This window comes from Sceloporus occidentalis, unplaced genomic scaffold (assembly GCF_023333645.1).
Source record: "Sceloporus occidentalis isolate IW3139 unplaced genomic scaffold, rSceOcc1.0.p SCAF_39, whole genome shotgun sequence".
Taxonomy (NCBI): Eukaryota; Metazoa; Chordata; class Lepidosauria; order Squamata; family Phrynosomatidae; genus Sceloporus; species Sceloporus occidentalis.
Window position 1 is genome coordinate 2,374,783 of NW_028317019.1, and position 18,476 is coordinate 2,393,258.

An 18,476-nucleotide genomic window follows, 5' to 3' on the forward strand; every position below is an offset into this window, starting at 1 on the left:
AGCCTGGGACCTGGCAGTGGGGGAGTCGCTTGATAGCTGCCCCAGGACAGAAGAACCCCAGGTAGACGTTTATCGAATGGAGGAAGACATAAAGGAATTAAAGGACCTTATGAAGTGGATGGTGCCCAAGTTAAAAATGTAAGACAAAAGATGTAAGACAAAGCTAAAGAACCAAGGAATGTTGTTTTAAAACAAGCTAAAGAACTAAACAAGATGGTTCCGCACAGAGCATTGATGTGAAGGAGGGATTTGGCAACTGAGACGAGGAAAGGCTGAGGAATTTGGAATCTGAAGCGGGGAGATGTTCAGGTGTGTCGAACTATGACCAGGAAGGTGCTTTTTCTCCTGAGTGGCAATAAAGAGGAACTGACAGGACAATGGACTAATTTGAACAGAACGACCTGCCTTTGAACAGCGTGGACTGTTTGAACAGCTGTCTCCTCCCGAAAAGAAGAAGTTGAGTAATGGGCTGCAATATTGCAAGACTTCAGCAGCCAAAAGCCAGAAAGAATAAAAGTATAAGGATCCTTGGCTTTCACCCTAATTTTGTTGGCACCAACTGTGAGGCAACAATGTCATCCCCAGCCTTCGAGGACAACTGATCAATGTCCGGCGGAAGGAAAGTGTGTGTGCGTATTGTATGAATGTGCGAGTGAATGAAAGAGCTCTTTATAATCAATGTTTGTATTATTTTTGTGATTTAATAAATGTTGCATGTATAGTGTTTAAACCCAAATTTGGTGTCTCACTATCTGTGTTAGTCCTGCTCTGAATAAGTCCACAGAAAGAGAAATTTTCATTACATGCTCTCAAGTTAAACAGGTTGCCCTTACAAACTTGGGCATAACAAAGATGGGGAGGAGGAAGATGTCAGAGGCGAACTGAGGGCAGCTGATGCTCTTTGCCTGAGCCTGTCCCATTGTGACTTCAGTCTGATTCTCCTTGCCTGAAGCATTGAGAATGTCCCATTGTGACTTCAGTCTGATGCTCTTTGCCTGAAGCATTGGGACTGTCCCATTGTGACTTCAGTCTGATGCTCCTTGCCTGAAGCATTGAGAATGTCCCATTGTGACTTCAGTCTGATGCTCTTTGCCTGAAGCATTGGGACTGTCCCATTGTGACTTCAGTCTGATGCTCCTTGCCTGAAGCATTGAGAATGTCCCATTGTGACTTCAGTCTGATGCTCTTTGCCTGAAGCATTGGGACTGTCCCATTGTGACTTCAGTCTGATGCTCCTTGCCTGAAGCATTGAGAATGTCCCATTGTGACTTCAGTCTGATGCTCTTTGCCTGAAGCATTGGGACTGTCCCATTGTGACTTCAGTCTGATGCTCCTTGCCTGAAGCATTGAGAATGTCCCATTGTGACTTCAGTCTGATGCTCTTTGCCTGAAGCATTGAGACTGTCCCATTGTGACTTCAGTCTGATGCTCTTTGCCTGAAGTTTTGAGACTGTACCATTGCGGTTTCCAAATCCTTCACCATTTTAGTCGCCCTCCTTTGGACGCGCTCCAGTTTCTCAACATCCTTTTTGAATTGTGGTGCCCAGAACTGGACACAATATTCCAGGTGAGGTCTGACCAGAGCAGAATAGAGTGGCACTATTACTTCCCTTGATCTGGACACTAAACTTCTATTGACGCAGGCTAAAATTGCATTTGCCTTGTTAGCTGCTGCATTGCACTGTGGACTCATGTTCAGCTTGTGTCTACTTGATTCTTAGATCCCTTTCACATGTAGTTTCATTCATCCAGATGTAACCCATCCTATATCTGTGCATTTCATTTTTCCACCCTTACATTTCTCCATGTCGAATTTCATTTTGTTAGGTTTGGACCAGCTTCCTAGTCTATTCAGGTCCTTTTGAATTTTGATCCTGTCCTCTGGGGTATTAGCCACTCCTCCTAATTTGGTGTCATCTGCAAATTGATAAGAATGCCCCAATTCTGTCATCCAAGTCACTGATAAAGATGTTGAATAGCAGTGGGCCCAGGACAGAGTCCCACTGGACACCCCACTGGTCACTTCTCTCCAGGATGAAAAGGAGTCATTGTTGAGCACCCTTTGGGTTCGGCCAGTCAACCAATTACAAATCAATGTAACAGTTTCCTTGTCTAGCTTGTTTCATGTTTTTGTTTTATATACTGTTTAATTTGGTTAACTGCTATTAGTGAATTGCCAAGAGTGGCCAACAGATGGCGCTCCAGAATAGAAGTTGGTGAGAAGCCCAAAGAGGCTGCGGTGCCCTGAGTATCCACAAGAGGGCGACGTTGTGTTAGGAATGTTCTTTATTGAAACAAGTTTAAGAAAACTCTCTTTCCCTGGAGTTTGCACCCATTCTCCGTCTCCCGGTCTCCTCCGTTGGGAGGAGGGAGAGTGTGGAATTCTGGGAAAGGCTGGCGGTTGGCTTGGAGCCTGAATAGGGTTCTAGAAGGCTGGTGGCTTTGACCAATGGCTGCTTAGGAAGAAGAAGGGCTCCTTCTGGGTTTCCTTGGCAGGAAAGGGAAGGTGGGGGCCTCGAGAAGGCGATGGGAGACCCCCAAATTTGGTTCCTCTGTGAGAAGGATGGCTGAGGGGAAGAGCCCCCATTTTGGAGCCAAGGATGGGGGTCTGGAGGGTCTTCTGTAGGGTGGCAGCTTTGGGGGCTGGAAGCAAGGAAGCCCCCTCCTCCTCCCCTCTTCTCTGGCTGCCAGGCCTCCTCTCCTCTCTTGGGAGTCTCTGTGGGGCCATGAGATTTTGCAGAGGGATCCAAGAGAATCAAAGGGAGGCTGGGACCAAGGAACCTCAGAATATGATCAAGATGGCAAGGTTCTTTCTGAGGAAGGAGAGGCAAACTAGGAGAGGCTACAGCCTTTTGCTTTTGCCTGAGCCTCTGGGAAGGGCCCCTCTTCTCCTTTCTCCTTCACTGTCTTCATGGAGGGCAGACTCCTTTTGCCCTTTGGACTCGGTTTGCAGCAATGGCAGTGAGCTCAAGAGAAGGGGAGAAATGGCAGGAGAAGAAGGAAACTGTGGCCTTTTTTTTTAATATAAATTTTATTATTAAAATATCAAACAAGCAAACAATACATACAATACAAAACCACAACAAAATCAAATTATACATCAAATTTTACAAATACAAAAATAAAGTTAACATCAACCAATAAACAAACAAACAAACGCAACAAATAAAAAACCCAAAAAAACGGCTGCCTTATCTAAGTACATTCATACAGACAAAGAAAAGAAAAAAAATTAAATAAAATAAACTATTTAAAAACATCTTCCCATCCTTTAAACTGAATATTTAAATTAGATCATTTATTATGACTTTCCTTTAATTCCTCTTAAATTCCATAATATCTTCTTTCTTTCATATACATTACTAGGGCTTGCTATATCTATTTTCTTATATAATTGCATGAGTATTATTGTTGTTATTAATCATATCTTCACTTAAGTGTCCTATTATCTAACTTTTGCTGTAAACATTAATATTTCTTTATGCAAACAATTGCCAATATTGTCTTAACATCTTTAATTCCTTAGCAATTTATAATTCTCTTATTTATCCTGTATCATTCTTATATCTTAATCAGATTTCATTTGTCCCATTTCCGTTAGGTATTTCATGATCGGTTCCCATTGTTTTTCAACTTCATTAAGTGACTCATTCTTAAGCAAATATGTCAATTTATCTGAAATCATGATATCATATATCTTATCATACCATTCTTTGAGTGCTGGGTTTTCTTTACTTTTCCATTTTTTTGCATAGACCATTCTTGCCGCTGATATCATATAGAATATCAATTTACCATATCTTCTCTCGACGTTATCATCTTTTATTATCCCTAATAGAGATAATGATATATCTTTCTTTATTTTGATACTTAGTATTTTCTCCATTTCTTCATACACTTGTTTCCAAAACATTTCCGCTTTCTTGCATTCCCACCACAGATGTTTGAAGGTTCCTACATTTTTTTTACAGTTCCAACATTCTAGTTTCTGATTTCTATTTATCTTACAGATTTTTTCTGGTGTTAGATACCATTTGTATTGCATTTTATAATAGTTTTCCCTAATATCAGCACAGAGTGTATATTTAATCCTTTTGTTCCAATTTTTCTCCCATTCGTCTAACATAATTGGTCTTCCTATATCTTGTGCCCAGGTTATTTATCATGAAATGTTTTATTGTTTCACTTTCCATTTCTAAATCTAATAATACTTTATATAATTTAGATATTTTATGTTCTTCATCATTTATTATTATTTTTGCTAATTGTGTTTCTTCCTTTTCGATTTCAAATACTTTGGAGTCTGATTTATACCTAGCCACCATTTGCATATACAGAAACCAATTACATTTCATCCCCTCTTCAATTAATTCTTCCATTGTTTTTAATTTATATTGCCCTTGTTCCTTTTTCAGTATGTCTTCATATGTTACCCAGTCTGATTCTTTCATTTTTTCCCTTCTAAAAAACGCTTCATTAATTGATGTCCATCTGGGTATTTTTTGCGTAATGTGTGGTTTATATTTTGTCCATATTCTGAAAAGTGATTTTCTTATCAAATGATTATTGAAATTTTGGTTTACTTTAATCTTATCATATATTAGATATCCATGCCACCCATAAATATTGTCAAACCCTTCTAACTCTAATAGTTTATGTTTTTGAACTTGTATCCAATCTTTTATCCAATTTAAGCAACATGCGTTATAATATATCTTGAAATTTGGTAGGCCTAATCCTCCTTTCTCTTTCCTATCTTGTAAAGTTTTCAATTTAACTCTTGGTTTCCTGTTATTCCAAATAAAACTGGTCAGATCTGTTTCCCATGTTTTAAAATGTTTATCATTTATAATTATTGGAATATTTTGAAATAAAAATAACAATTTGGGGGTTACATTCATTTGTATCATAGATATTCTTCCTAACCATGATATATTTAAATTGTTCCAATGTTTCAAATCTTCCTTTATTTCTTTCCATAATCTTTCATAATTGTTCTTAAACAGTTCTGCATTTTTCCTTGTAATTTGGATACCTAAATATTTGACCTTTTCTTTTGTTTCACATCCTGATATTTTTCGGATTTCCTCTTTGTCTTTTTTATTTATGTTTAACGTGAGAATACTTGTCTTGTTCTTGTTGATTTTCAAACCTGCCAAATCTCCAAATTCTTTGATAATTCTAAATGCTGGGGGTATTGTTTCTAGAGGGTTTGACAATGTTAATACTATATCATCTGCATATGATTTTAATTTAAATTCTGAATTCCTAATTTTTATACCAGTAATTTCTTTATTATCCCTAATTTTGTTACTTAATATTTCTATGGCTGTGATAAAGAGTAGTGGGGAGAGTGGGCAACCTTGTCTTGTTCCTTTTTCAATTTTGATAATTTGAGTTTTTTGTCCGTTAATCAGTATTTTAGCCTTTTGTTCCTTATAAATTGCTTGTATCCACTTAACAAATTTCCCCCCCATTTTCATTTCATTTAATACACTAATCATATACTCCCAATTTAAATTGTCAAAGGCCTTTTCCGCGTCAAGGAATATTAAGGCTGCTTGTCCCTCCTTTTTTTCAAAGTATTCAATTATATCTATAATATGCCGAATGTTATCTTTTATTTGTCTTTTTGGTAGAAAGCCCGATTGATCCTGATTAATCCAATTACATAAGATTTTTTTTAGTCTTTCTGCTAATATCCCTGTGAAAATTTTGTAATCTAAATTTAGTAAGGAGATTGGCCTATAATTTTTTACATCTTCTAAATCTTTATCTTGTTTTGGGATTAGGGTTATGTATGATAACTTCCACGATTCTGGTATTTCCTGATGTAAGATTTCATTCATCACTGTTTGGAGTGGTCCAACTAATTTTTCTCCTAATTTTTGGTAATAGATGGCTGATAAACCGTCTGGGCCAGGTGCTTTCCCTTTTTTCATCTTATTGATCATATCCCAGATCTCTTTTGTGGTTATCTCTCTATTTAATCCTTCCTTTTCTGTTTCATTAATTTGATCTATTTTCTCCTTCTTTAGAAATGTATCCACATCTTCTTTTTTTATTATCTTTTTAGAAAAGAGCTTTTCATAATAATTTTGGAATGCTTTCTTGATTTTATTTTGTTCTACAAGAATCTTTCCTCCTTCCTTAATTTTCCAGATTGTATTCTGTTCTCTCTTCTTTTTCAGTTTCCATGCTAGCCATTTTCCTGGCTTATTTCCCAGTTCAAAATATTTTTGTTTTGTAAATCTTATTTTGGTTTCCATCTCCTCAACCATAATTAGTGAAATTTGTTTTTTTAAGTTGGCTATTTCTCTTATTATCTTTTTATTACTAGGGTCGTTTTTAGACACCTTCTCTTTTTCTTTAATTTCTTGTGTAATCTTTTCCATTTTAGCTCCTCTTTTTCTCTTCCTTTCACTATTTTTTTGAATGAAGAAGCCCCTCATGAATGCTTTAGAGGCATCCCAGACTGTCTTTGTTTCCACTTCATTGTTTAAATTAATATCAAAGAACCATCCTAAATTTTCTTTGGCCTGTTTTAGTATACTTTCATCCTTTAACAAATTTTCATCTAATCTCCAATTGAAATCTCTATGGGTTCCTTTCATTTCCAAACTTATAGGGCAATGGTCTGAAATTAGCTTTGGGAGGATATCTACTTTACCAATTTTGGGGGCTAATGCTGACGAAACAAAAAACATATCGATCCTAGACCATGATTTGTGTCTATCCGAATAAAATGTAAAGTCCTTTTGTGTTCCCGATTTTTCCCTCCAAATATCAATTACTGCCAAAGTGTCTTTCATTTCAAAAAACTTTTTGGGTAATTTGCCTTGATTCTTTTTGATTAATTTGTCTGATCTCCTATCTTGTTGTGGGTCTATAACCCCATTCCAATCACCTAACATAACCACATTTTCATAATCCAATTGTTCTATCTTTTTAAAAAAAATTTGAAAGAAGTTTTCTCTATTCTCTGTTGGCGCATATACCCCTATAATTAGAATTTTCCCTTGTTGACAATTTGTTTCTATCCCTAAATACTGTCCTTTTTGGTCTTTAAATACTTCTGCTGCTTTTATCTTTTCCTTAACATATATCACAACTCCCTTTTTTCTTTTTTCTCCACTTGCTACAAACTCTTTTCCTAATTTGTTACAAATCAGATATTTTTCATCAGATTTTTTAATTTTGGTTTCCTGTAGACATATGATATTACTTTTTAATTTGCCCAGATAATGATTTACTTTCTTTCTCTTTTGAGGACTATTAAGTCCTTTTACGTTCCATGATATTAATCGTATACAGCTATCCATCATCTACGCCATTTTCTCCTGAACTTAAAACGTCTGCTTCTGGTTCTTTCACTTCTTCCCCTATTGGTAGGTTTGTCATTGATTCAGTTTTCTTTCTCCTCTTTTCCTCCTCTTCTTCTTGTTCTTTATCTCCTTCGCACTCAGAGCAACCCTTCTCTACGGCTGAGGAGACGGCCTCTGACCCAGGGAAGCTCCGGCCATAAAGGACTGCAGAAGAGGCCTTTCTGCGGCTGCAGGAATCAGGGTCTTTGTACTGAAGGTAGGCCTTTATTCCTGGAGCTGAAAGAGGACCTTTGTTTAAATGCTTCAGTCCAGGATTGTTTGGAAGGGCTGCAGCTGAGAGACTGAGCCCATGCTTTGCAGGCATAAAGCCCCAAATTCAGTCTCTGGCAGCACTGTCTTCCTAGAAGGTGGAAATGAGATTTCTAGACCCAGACACACAGTGCGCCAGTAAGTCCTTTGTGTGGGGACTGTGTGTGTACGTGTTGTTTATTAGAGCTTTGTGAGATATTTGTTTCATGGAATTTACATATGATTTCACTTCTTAAAAATGACCACAGTCCAGAGTGCAATGTTCCATCAAAGACCTATACATTTATAGACTTTTGTTTTTTCAAATGTACCGCCTTCAGCATTGTGCAGACTTTTTAAAAACATGCAAGGTAAAGTGAAGTGAATGTGATTTTGACAATAGGTTCATTCAGAAACAGTGCACACAAATGTACATGCATCAATTTCTGCGTTCCTTCAGGAAACAAAGAGAGGTGATGCACACCTCATGCTCCATCTCTGACCGAAATATAAACACAGCAGTTAAGCTCAGGTAAATGGTCTCATTTGCAAAAATAAAATAATTATTTTCACCAGTGTGTAAATTAGGAGGGGCCATGATGAGGGGAGGCCATGGATCAGATCCTTAAGGTAATGCAGGTCTTATCCAGCCCAGGAGCTAGAGCTTCTCCACCTGGGACACAAAGCAGGTCTTCCTCCTTTTCCTCTGTGTGAAAGAGAAGTCAAATTCTCATCAGTGATGATGACACAGCCTGAAAAATTTGCATTCCTGCATTTAAAAATCTGAAGAGTCCTGAATCCTGTTGGTTAACCCTTGAGTGTAGACTCACTCAACCCATAAGTGACTGCTGATGTTCACATATAGATAAATCCAACCGATTCAGTGATTCTACTCTGATCAGGACTAAGCATAGGATACAGACTAGGATTTAGGCCAGCATGTGCCTGGAACAGGATATTCCCAAGCCAAGATGGCCAGGTAACATTTGGAAAGTGGGCACTCTCCACATGGGAAGAGACACTCTCCGAATTGTGACTTTTCTGCATGCAGAAGGCTGCCATGGGAATTGGGTGCTCCCTTCCCATCAGCTCAATCCTCTGATGCCTCCTGATCCTGGGAGGAGGGCTGGTTACCATGGAAGGGAAGAAACTTGAGAAGAGAGAGCTCCTTTCCTGCCCTGCCTGACCAGCGGCTTCACTGGTCGATGGAGTGCAACTGGTTTGGCCACTGGGAGAATGCGGGTCCACCATGGTGAGAGAGTTGGGTGCGAGATATTAGAGAAGCATCCAGCTGTGTTTCGGTACCCAGAAGGGAAGCATATGTGACCTGCATATGTCACCAGCTGATCTCTGTGACTTTGAGTGCTACAGGGTTTCTTGCCAAACCAAGCCTAACCCTGGTCTCTTTTCTCAGGAACTTCATCTTGGCCCCCTTGTACACTGCTTTGGGGTATCTTTTGCTGGACGTGATCCAAGTGCAAGGCCACCAAGACCTCTCTACCTAATGGCTGACACAGGGGCCAAGCGGAGGGAGTTGGGCTCCAAGAGAAAGAGGTTGCCGAGGTACAACAACTCTTTTGTAAGTTGCCACCCTGACTATTAATTTCTTTTTTTAAAGTTTTTATTGAAAATATTAAAAATTACAAATGACAAAAAGACATATGACAATCCAATTACATTATGAAGCAAACCCTTTTATCTATTAGACTTATGTAGATTTCTTTAAATAAACTTCCTGGTTCTCCAGATCTCTCCAAAAATAAAAACCATTTTATTTTAACTGAACTCTTATCTCTTTACCAACTATTTACCAATGGCTTCTTAATACTTCTGAATAAAGGCTTGAATACCCGTTATCACGTTACTTTTCTATACTTTTTTCATTCCACCTTATACCATATACTATGTTATCAATATCACCACTGTGTTGTTTATTTATTTTTCTTCATATATTTACCTTCATATGTTCTATATTTCATATTTTCCAATATCATTTCAACTCTTTTGGCATATTCTACAGGACTCATCCCAAAAAATTCCATTACTTAATATATTCCTTCCAAACATTCCACTCTTTGTAGAAATTATCTAATGATTTATTATTTACAAAGTAAGTCAATTTATTCATTTCGAAAAAATCTTAACATTTTCAATCCCCATTCTTCAATTGTAGGACATTCTTCTTTTTTCCATTGTTTTGCAAACACTGACCTTGCTGCTATTATAGCATAGAGAAGAATTTTCTGACTATTAGTTTCATTTGTGTCCCTGCTGGGCCACCTCATGAAAGCAAGCGGAGAACATACTGTCCCAGTTTGGCAGAGAGAGTCCTGGTTAATCCTCTGTCACCTCATTTTTTCAGGGGCTTTGAAAATGTCCTAGTTCTCTCTCCTCCTCACACTTTCTCCCTTCAGTTCAGTTGCTGCAAAATGTGTTCCAAGTTCAAAAGATGTGTGCAGCTCAACAACTCAAAAGAGGAGAAGGGAGGAGAGAAGGGGCAGGGTCTTGCCCTTGCCAGGAGTTGGGGTCCAAGTCAAACTGCTGTACCCTTCCTCACTTTTGTGATCTTCATCATTAACAACTTTGGCCATCTTGACCCCCTTTTGGTGTTGCTTATCCAGATGTGTCTTTCTTTCCCCATCTCTGAAATGCTGAGGGATATGGAAGAATATATCTGGAGCTAAATTGAGGGTGGGCCCAGTGGCCCTCAAGGCCAGATTACTCCCCAGAACTGTTTTTTAAAAATGAAATTTGCCTCTGAAATTAGGTGAGATATGGCTAAATGCACTATAATTCATTGGTGACTAAATGTACTATACATGTCTGGATAGTCAGTATCTTAATCAATCAATAATATCCCAGAAATGGCCTAAATTATATTCTTTATTATATTGTATATTATATTGAAAGGGTTCAAGACAATCTGGATCTCAGAGGCTTTAGCTTTTTGCTTGCTTGCAGACTTTAAAGTTTATTTGCTGGACTGAATTCTGAAGTGTTGAAATAATATTTGCAATGCACCATGTGCTCCCCCCCCCCTTTTTTTATTGGTCATTCTCTGGATGAGGGCTATTTTCTATTGCAGGTGACCTTTGCGGATGTGGCGATATATTTCACCGAGGAGGAATGGAAACTGTTGACAAAGAAGCAGAAACTTATGTACAGTTCTGTGATGATGGAGAATTATGAAAATGTGGCCTCTGTGGGTAAGGAAGCTGAATCCATTGCCCTTCCTGTGGAGACTGAGGGCCCTTTCATAATTCAATGTCAGAACGCTATAATTCCACTTTAGAATTATTGAATCAAAGAGTTGAAACAGACTGCAAGGACCATCCGGGTCAATCCTCTGCCATGCAGGAATAGGCATTCAAAGCATCTCTGAGAGATGGCCATCCCGTCTCTGTCTAAAAACCTGCAAAGAAAGAGCACCAAACTCTGAGGGAATATGGCGCAGTACAGACCGTCAACAAGCGGCGTACCAGTACCGGTATTAGGGTTGGGAAGAGCGCATCATGTACATGCTCCCTAACCTTAATACATACCAGCAGCGCCATAATGCCAGCGCCCTGTGTACATGGGCACTGCTATTATGATGTCATGCACGCACCATGTCTAAACCTGAAAGAGCTCCTTCTGGGCACGCACCTCGTTCTCACAGCCACCAAACGGCTGCGAGAATGATGGCAGGGAGAGAGGCCCCTTTCTGCCATAGCTCTGGCTCCCATGGTGTCCAGGGGCATGAAACCCCAAGGACATCCATTTCCAGACCACAGGGAAGCAGCATTTTGCCACTTCTCCATGGCCTGGAATTGTGGTGGATTGGGGCCTCTTGGCTGCCAGTATCGCTGCCCTGGCTCAAATCCTCCATGGAAAGGGGCAGCTGCAGACCACCCCTTTTCCATGGTCAGTACTGGGCCTATATTCCACTGCTGAAGAGCTCTTACTGTCAGGAAGATCCTCCTAAAGTTTAAGTGGAATCTCTTGTCCCTGTGGCTTGCATCCATTGTTCCATGTTCTTTTTCTGGAGTAGCAGAAAGCAAGCCTGCTCCATCTTGAATATGACATCTCTACAAACATTTCAATAGGGCTGTCATGTCCCCTCTTAACCGTCTCTTCTCTAAGCTAAACATACCCAGCTCCCTAAGTCGTTCCTCAGAGAGCATGGTTTTCAGACCATTCAACATTTTGGTTTTCCTTCTCTGGACATGCTCCAGCTTCTCAGCATTTGTTTGACTTGTGGTGCCCAGAACTGGACACAGGATTATTGCAAGTGAGCCCTACCAAAACAGAATAGAGTGGCATTATTATTTTCCTTGATCTTGACACTGTACTCCTATTGATACAGCCTAGGATCACATTGGCCTTTTCAGCTGCTGCATCACACTGATGACACATGCCCAACTTGTGCTCTACTACCATTCCTAGTTCCCTTTCACACATTATTTAATTGTCAAAACATATTCCTGTGGAATCTTGGAATTTTTAGTTTTAGTGAGGCACTATTATTCTCCACTTTGTAAGGATATCCAACCCTAAACTGCTAATTCTGGAATTTTGTGGGAAGGAGCCATGGATATTAATGCTTTTTGCCCCTAAATGGTCCTCAGCCCATTCCTGAACAAGTTTCCTGGCTTTTGTTTCCACTTTTCCAGGCTCTGGAGAGGCTTTGTGGGAAAAAGGCCTCCCTTGGCCCTGCAGTGGCCCAGAGAGGGCCCAGCAGTGCCAAATGGCCTCCACTTCCCCAATGGGATGCTGTGGAATATTGAGGGGCAAAATATTATGCCATATTTTTAGGCAACACAATGTGGGGTTGCCTCAAGATCCTGTGGCGGCCAATGTGACTCTCCCCAGTCCCCAACAGTAGTCCATCCCTGTCTTGGAGTTGTCTTAAAGCTGTTTTAAGGCTCTCCTTGAACCTCACCAAAACTGGAATCCAGGTCCCAGCCCCTTTATTCTGCTTTTCCTAATGCATTATTTGTAAATTGATTGTCCTGCCTTTCTCAAGAAATGAGTCTCAAAGTGTCCCTTTTGTGCATCACACTCTGTGGGTGTGTGTCTGTGATAGAGAGATGGAGGGAATGTGAAAAACAGAAAAGCAGGAAAGAGATGGTGAAGGTGAAATGCAGAAGCAGTGCAGATGACCAAGAGTGAAGGCTGGAGAGCAGAGAGAGAAAAGGAAGGGGATCAGGCCTCTGGGAGCCAGGAGGGGAAGGCAGGAGCAAAGCCAGGATCGCCTAGCTCTGTGCAGACAGGAAGGGATCTCTAGGAAGGGCCAGGAGAGGGGCCTTGGGGATTGGGAGGCAGCCACCAACTCGACAGATTTTAAGACCTGAACTGGTGAGAACTGGTTCAGGCCCTTGTTTTCTAACATATTTAGCAATTATGAGCAATGTCTATGAAGAGAGGAAAGAGGGACAGAAAAAAATTCCTTTTTCTCTCATGTTTCTTTTCCAACCTGAGCTTGCTTGGCTCCATGGTTGATTCCAGAAGTGCTTTGTTACCCGAAATGCTGGAGTCTGGGGAGGACACCCGCAAGTGCTATGCTTTTAGGGGAATTTCATGCTTAGCTCAAAGGAGAGATTGGGGCAACAGTGATCTCGGGATTCATCCCAACTATATCAGGCCCCAAAGCACACAGACTCCAAAGGCATTTCAAATAGGTTTCTGTGTTTCATTTAAGGGGAAAACAAAACACACACACACATACATCTAAGTGTTCATGAACATACACAAGAACTAGGTAACAAAGGTGGTCGCGGTGAATAGTGCAAGGCTTTGCTAATGGTAATACATTACCTAGATGGAACTTGATTGCAATTGCTGAGGGTCCAGAATGGGGAGAGAAGTCAGTAACTCCCATGACAAGTGAGGCTGGCGAGTGTAGTGAGGTGTTTAGCAATGTAAACCAATGGAGTGTCTCTCTGCAACTGGACTGATGCTGAAGACTAGTCAGTTGGGGCTGATATTTATACTGAAATTGTTGCTTGGGGGCAGAAACAAAACATTCAAAAAGGTTTAAATTGCTTTAGAATGTTTCCTGGGTGGGGAAAGAATTGTCTTAAACTGAATTAAATGCAGTGGGTCCTTGGTGGAAATTCTTCAGCCAAAAAGGATCATCACACTGGCTCTCAGGTCCTTCTTGGCTCTGAATTTGGGTTCCATTCACAAGCCAATGTATGGCACAATCTGAAGGTGACACTCCCAGAGATCAACAATAACATAGCAGAGAACAGAAGAAAATCTCCAGATATAGGTATTGGCAATGCACTGATTATTTGCCACACTTAAAAATAACTCATAGACACAGTTGATTTCCTCCAAGTCCTTGGAGGTTCTTTATCTTGAGTTGGAATAGAAAACAAATATGTACCAGCTCTCCTCACTGACTTCCATCAACTTCACAATCTCTTCTACACCCAACTCCAACCCACATCAGTCCGCATGTGAGCTGTATACTGTATTGGTTGTGAGGCATCTCCTTGTGTCACACAGCATGAAGCGTCTTCTGCAGTTAGCTTGCATCATGCCTTAGGGTCTGGATCAGGACTCTATGGCCGTCTCACAAGATACGATGCCACTTTTCAATCAAAATATTTTTACATATATTTAATGGAATTTTTTCAACTGCCTGATTTTCTGCTTCCACTGATTTCCTTATGGCAGTTTCCCTACAATCTCTTCTTTGCAAGCTCCTATAAGTAAGGATACAACCATTATATGGATTTGGGGGCATCCAGAACAGGGTCATGTCGGGTCACTCACACCAACTTTATTAATTTAACCTGAAATAGGGAGGGGTGAATGTAGGGCTAAATCTTGGAGTAACACCTTCCTCTCTTAACGCTGAGATTCAGTCTTCTCTGTCATTGTTCTCCTTTACAGAAGAACTTGTCAGTCGTGAGCGAATCCACACAACAAAGAAGTTACATAAATGCCATCACTGTGGGAAAAATTTTGCTTACAAGTCAGTCCTAGTCATGCATGGGAGAGTCCACACAGGAGAGAAGCCATACAAATGCTGGGATTGTGGGAAATGTCTCTCTCAGAAGTCAGACCTAGTGAAACATCAGAGAGTCCACACAGGAGAGAAGCCATACAAATGCCAGCATTGTGGGAAATGTTTTTCTTTGAAGTCAAACATAGTGACACATCAGAGAGTCCACACAGGAGAGAAGCCATACAAATGCCAGCATTGTGGGAAATGTTTTTATTTGAAGTCACACCTAGTGAGACATCAGAGAGTCCACACAGGAGAGAAGCCATACAAATGCCAGCATTGTGGGAAATGTTTTTCTCGGCAGTCACACCTAGTGAGACATCAGAGAATCCACACAGGAGAGAAGCCATACAAATGCCAGCATTGTGAGAAATGTTTCTCTCAGAAGTCAGACCTAGTGACACATCAGAGAGTCCACACAGGAGAGAAGCCATACAAATGCCAGCATTGTGGGAAATGTTTCTCTCAGAAGTCAGTCCTAGTGATGCATCGGAGAGGCCACACAGGAGAGAAGCCATACAAATGCCAGCATTGTGGGAAATGTTTCTCTCAGAAGTCAGTCCTAGTGATGCATCGGAGAGGCCACACAGGAGAGAAGCCATACAAATGCCAGCATTGTGGGAAATGTTTTCCTCGGAAGGCACACCTAGTGACACATCGGAGAGTCCACACAGGAGAGAAGCCATACAAATGCCAGCATTGTGGGAAATGTTTCTCTCAGAAGTCAGTCCTAGTGATGCATCGGAGGGTCCACACAGGAGAGAAGCCACACAAATGCCACCATTGTGGGAAATGTTTCTCTCAGAAGTCAGACCTAGCGAAACATCAGAGAGTCCACACAGGAGAGAAGCCATACAAATGCCAGCATTGTGGGAAATGTTTTTCTTGGAAGTCACAACTAGTGACACACAGGAGAAAAGCCACACAAATCCCAGAAGTGAACTAACATTATTTTTGTCAAGAATTGTGATGTTTTGTGTTAGGTGTGTCTGTCCGTATGTCTGTTTATGTTTTTAAATTTTATTTTGTTAGGTTTAGGTTCTAATTGCTATTAGTATATATCCTTGCTTTAGTTTATAAGATTGACTGGGGATTATTGGTCGTGGTATAGGTTAGCTGAATAGAGGGGTGGGATTTGTTGCAGCTGGCTAGTATAGTTATGGCAATGATAGCTTTTGGAATTTGTGGGATGTTGGTTGATGAAAGTTAGAGGCCAGTATTAACAGAAAGGGCTAGTCTATGGGAATGGCAAAAGGGGCCTTGTTACCTGTGGGGCATAGACTGTGGGTATTGGAGGTGGGGGCTAGGTTTGAAAGAGGGTGGAGTTTTAGGTTTTGGGGTTTAAATGTATTCTTTGGCTTGAGGTGGGCAGTTCTGACTTAAATGCTGAATTTCTGACTATGCGTTCTTAATAAAGTTCTTTGTTGTTTCAACACACTGTACTCATTGATGCACAGAAGTTCTGCATTTGCACAAAATCAACACTTTCTTCTTTCCTCAGGCCTTAGATCCTTTCCTAGCCACAAAAACAGAGGCAAACACACATAAATTTATACACACACACACACACACACAGAGAGAGAGAGAGAGAGAGAGAGAGAGAGAAAGAGCTATATGTACAAAGCAGAGCCTTCCCAGCCTTTCCCTCCTGAGTCCAGCTCTGTAGCTCGGGCTCCTTTCCGGAAGGAAGAAAGGAAGGAAGGGAGGGCGTACTCTTTCCCTTCTTCCAAAGGCCGACAGTGGAAAAAGCATCAGCAGCAAGGGCCTTTCGATCCCTGCGCATGCTGAGGAGGGGCCTTTGGGGCATCTATGCATGCACAGTCTGAGCCCCTGAAGCCATTACTACCCTCACAGTCTGTTCAGAGGGAGGGAGTGAAGTGGGGATAGCCCTCGTCCATTCAGAGGAATGGCTGGAGGGTCTTCTGGGGGAGAGTTGGGGTGTTGTAAGAAGGCAGGAAGCCCCTCTTCTTCCCCCAAAGAAAGGCAGGGGGCCTATCAGGCCTCCTGTTCTTCTTTCCTTCCCAGCTCCTCCTTGGGGGTTTCCTTGGGACCCAGGTACTTGGGGAAGGGGGTATAAATAATAAATAAATAAATCTTTTATTTGTATCCCACTTTTCTGTGACAAGACAATCAAAGCGGCTCACAACACATTAAAATCCACATTTACAAAATTATGTCCCAAATTCCCCCCCTTAAAACAGGATTAAACATGTTAAAATATCTATTAAAAACACAATAAAAAATACAGCGAGGACAAACCAGTGGGCTAATACATGATGTGGGGGGCAGTCATTCTGTGGCCGGCACTTTTATTCAGGAAAGGCCTGCCGGAAGAGATCCGTCTTGACAGCTTCTTTAAAGTTGTCTAAGCTGGCAATTTGACGGATCTCGTCTCACAGACCGTTCCATAGTTTGGGAGTAATTGCAGAGAAGGCCCTGGTTGCAATAGATTCCTCCCAGAGGACCTGAGGGTGCGGGGCAGATTATATGGGAGCAGGCGATCCCTCAAATAGGTTGGACCCAAGCCATGCAGGGCTTTAAAGGTTATAATAATAATAAGTTAATAATAAGTTTTATTTCTATACTGCTATTCCAAAATTAGATCACAGCGGTGTACAAAACATTCAATATGCAATACAAGATAAAAATGCAATGATCAATACTCAATTCATACAAAGGCTAATAAAACAATACAAAATACATATTCCATATTAAAACCGATAAAACACAATCACGCCAGCTGAAATATTTGAAGTTATCACACAATTATAGGGAAGGATCACGTTAACATGGGACTTCGGGGAAAGCTTGATGAAATAGAAAAGTTTTCAATCTCTTTTTAAAGAGATCTAAAGTGGAGGTGGCACGGAGATCCTCTGGAAGGGTGTTCTAGATCTCAGGTGCTGAGATGGAAAAAGCTCTCTGTGAGGTTGACTTATATCTGGAGGAAGGGATTTTCAGCAGATCCTTACCAGATGACCTGAGAGTGCGGGGCGGATTATATGGGGAGAGGCGGTCCTCCAAGTACCCTGGGCCCAAGCCATTTAGGGCTTTATAGGTCATAACCAACACCTTGTATTGTGCCCGGAAGCGAACAGGCAGCCAATGAAGGTCTTTCAGAATCAGTGTTATGTGGTTGGCCCTGGAACATCCAGAGACCAACCTGGCTGCCATATTTTGAACTATTTGAAGCTTCCGAGTTTGGTACAAGGGTTGCCCCATTTAGAGCGCATTGCAGAAATCCAATCGAGAGGTTACCAGAGCATGTACCACAGTTTCAAGGTCCCCCCGGTCGAGGTAGGGTCGCAGCTGGCGTATCAGTCTAAGCTGATAACAGGTGCCCCTGACCGTCGCATCCACCTGAGAAGTCAAGTGGAGCGACGAATCCAGGAGCACCCCCAGACTGCGGACTGTGTCCTTCAGGGGAAGCGTGACCCCATTCAGGACAAGTGGACAAATTACCTCACCCCGACCAGGAGAGCCTATCACAAGTACTTCCATTTTCTCTGGATTCAGACTGAGTTTGTTTTCCCTCATCCAGCCCATTACCAACTCCAGACAAGCATTTAGAGGAGAGATGCCATCCCTAGTCACTGCATCAGTCGGAGACACAGAGAAACATATTTGGGTGTCATCAGCATACTGATAACACCGCGCCCCGTGTCTCCAGATGATTTCACCCAGCGGTTTCATGTAGATGTTAAATAGCATGGGGGACAGAATGTCTCCCTGAGGGACACCAGATGTAAGTGCCCTCCTGTTGGAGCACACGTCCCCCAGCTGCACCATCTGGAATATACCCAAGAGATAGGAACGGAACCACTGGAGTGCAGTGCCTCCGATTTCCAACTCCCCCAGGCATTCCA

At 41.3% G+C, this 18,476-nt stretch overlaps 1 protein-coding gene across 1 annotated transcript; it reads left to right on the forward strand.

The window, feature by feature from the left end:
- The first annotated feature begins 8,225 nt into the window (after positions 1–8,225).
- On the forward strand, positions 8,226–15,694 carry LOC149290401 (uncharacterized). The gene is made up of 3 exons (XM_089489320.1): positions 8,226–8,243; positions 10,699–10,819; positions 14,496–15,694. Exons 1-3 carry the CDS (start codon positions 8,226–8,228, stop codon positions 15,554–15,556), a joined length of 1,200 nt encoding a protein of 399 aa, XP_089345446.1. The 3' UTR covers positions 15,557–15,694.
- Positions 15,695–18,476: the final 2,782 nt, after the last annotated feature.

Coding starts and splice junctions, on each gene's coding strand:
- LOC149290401 (XM_089489320.1), top strand. Junction 10,820..14,495: donor TGAAAATGTGGCCTCTGTGG/GTAAGGAAGCTG, acceptor TCTCCTTTACAG/AAGAACTTGTCAGTCGTGAG.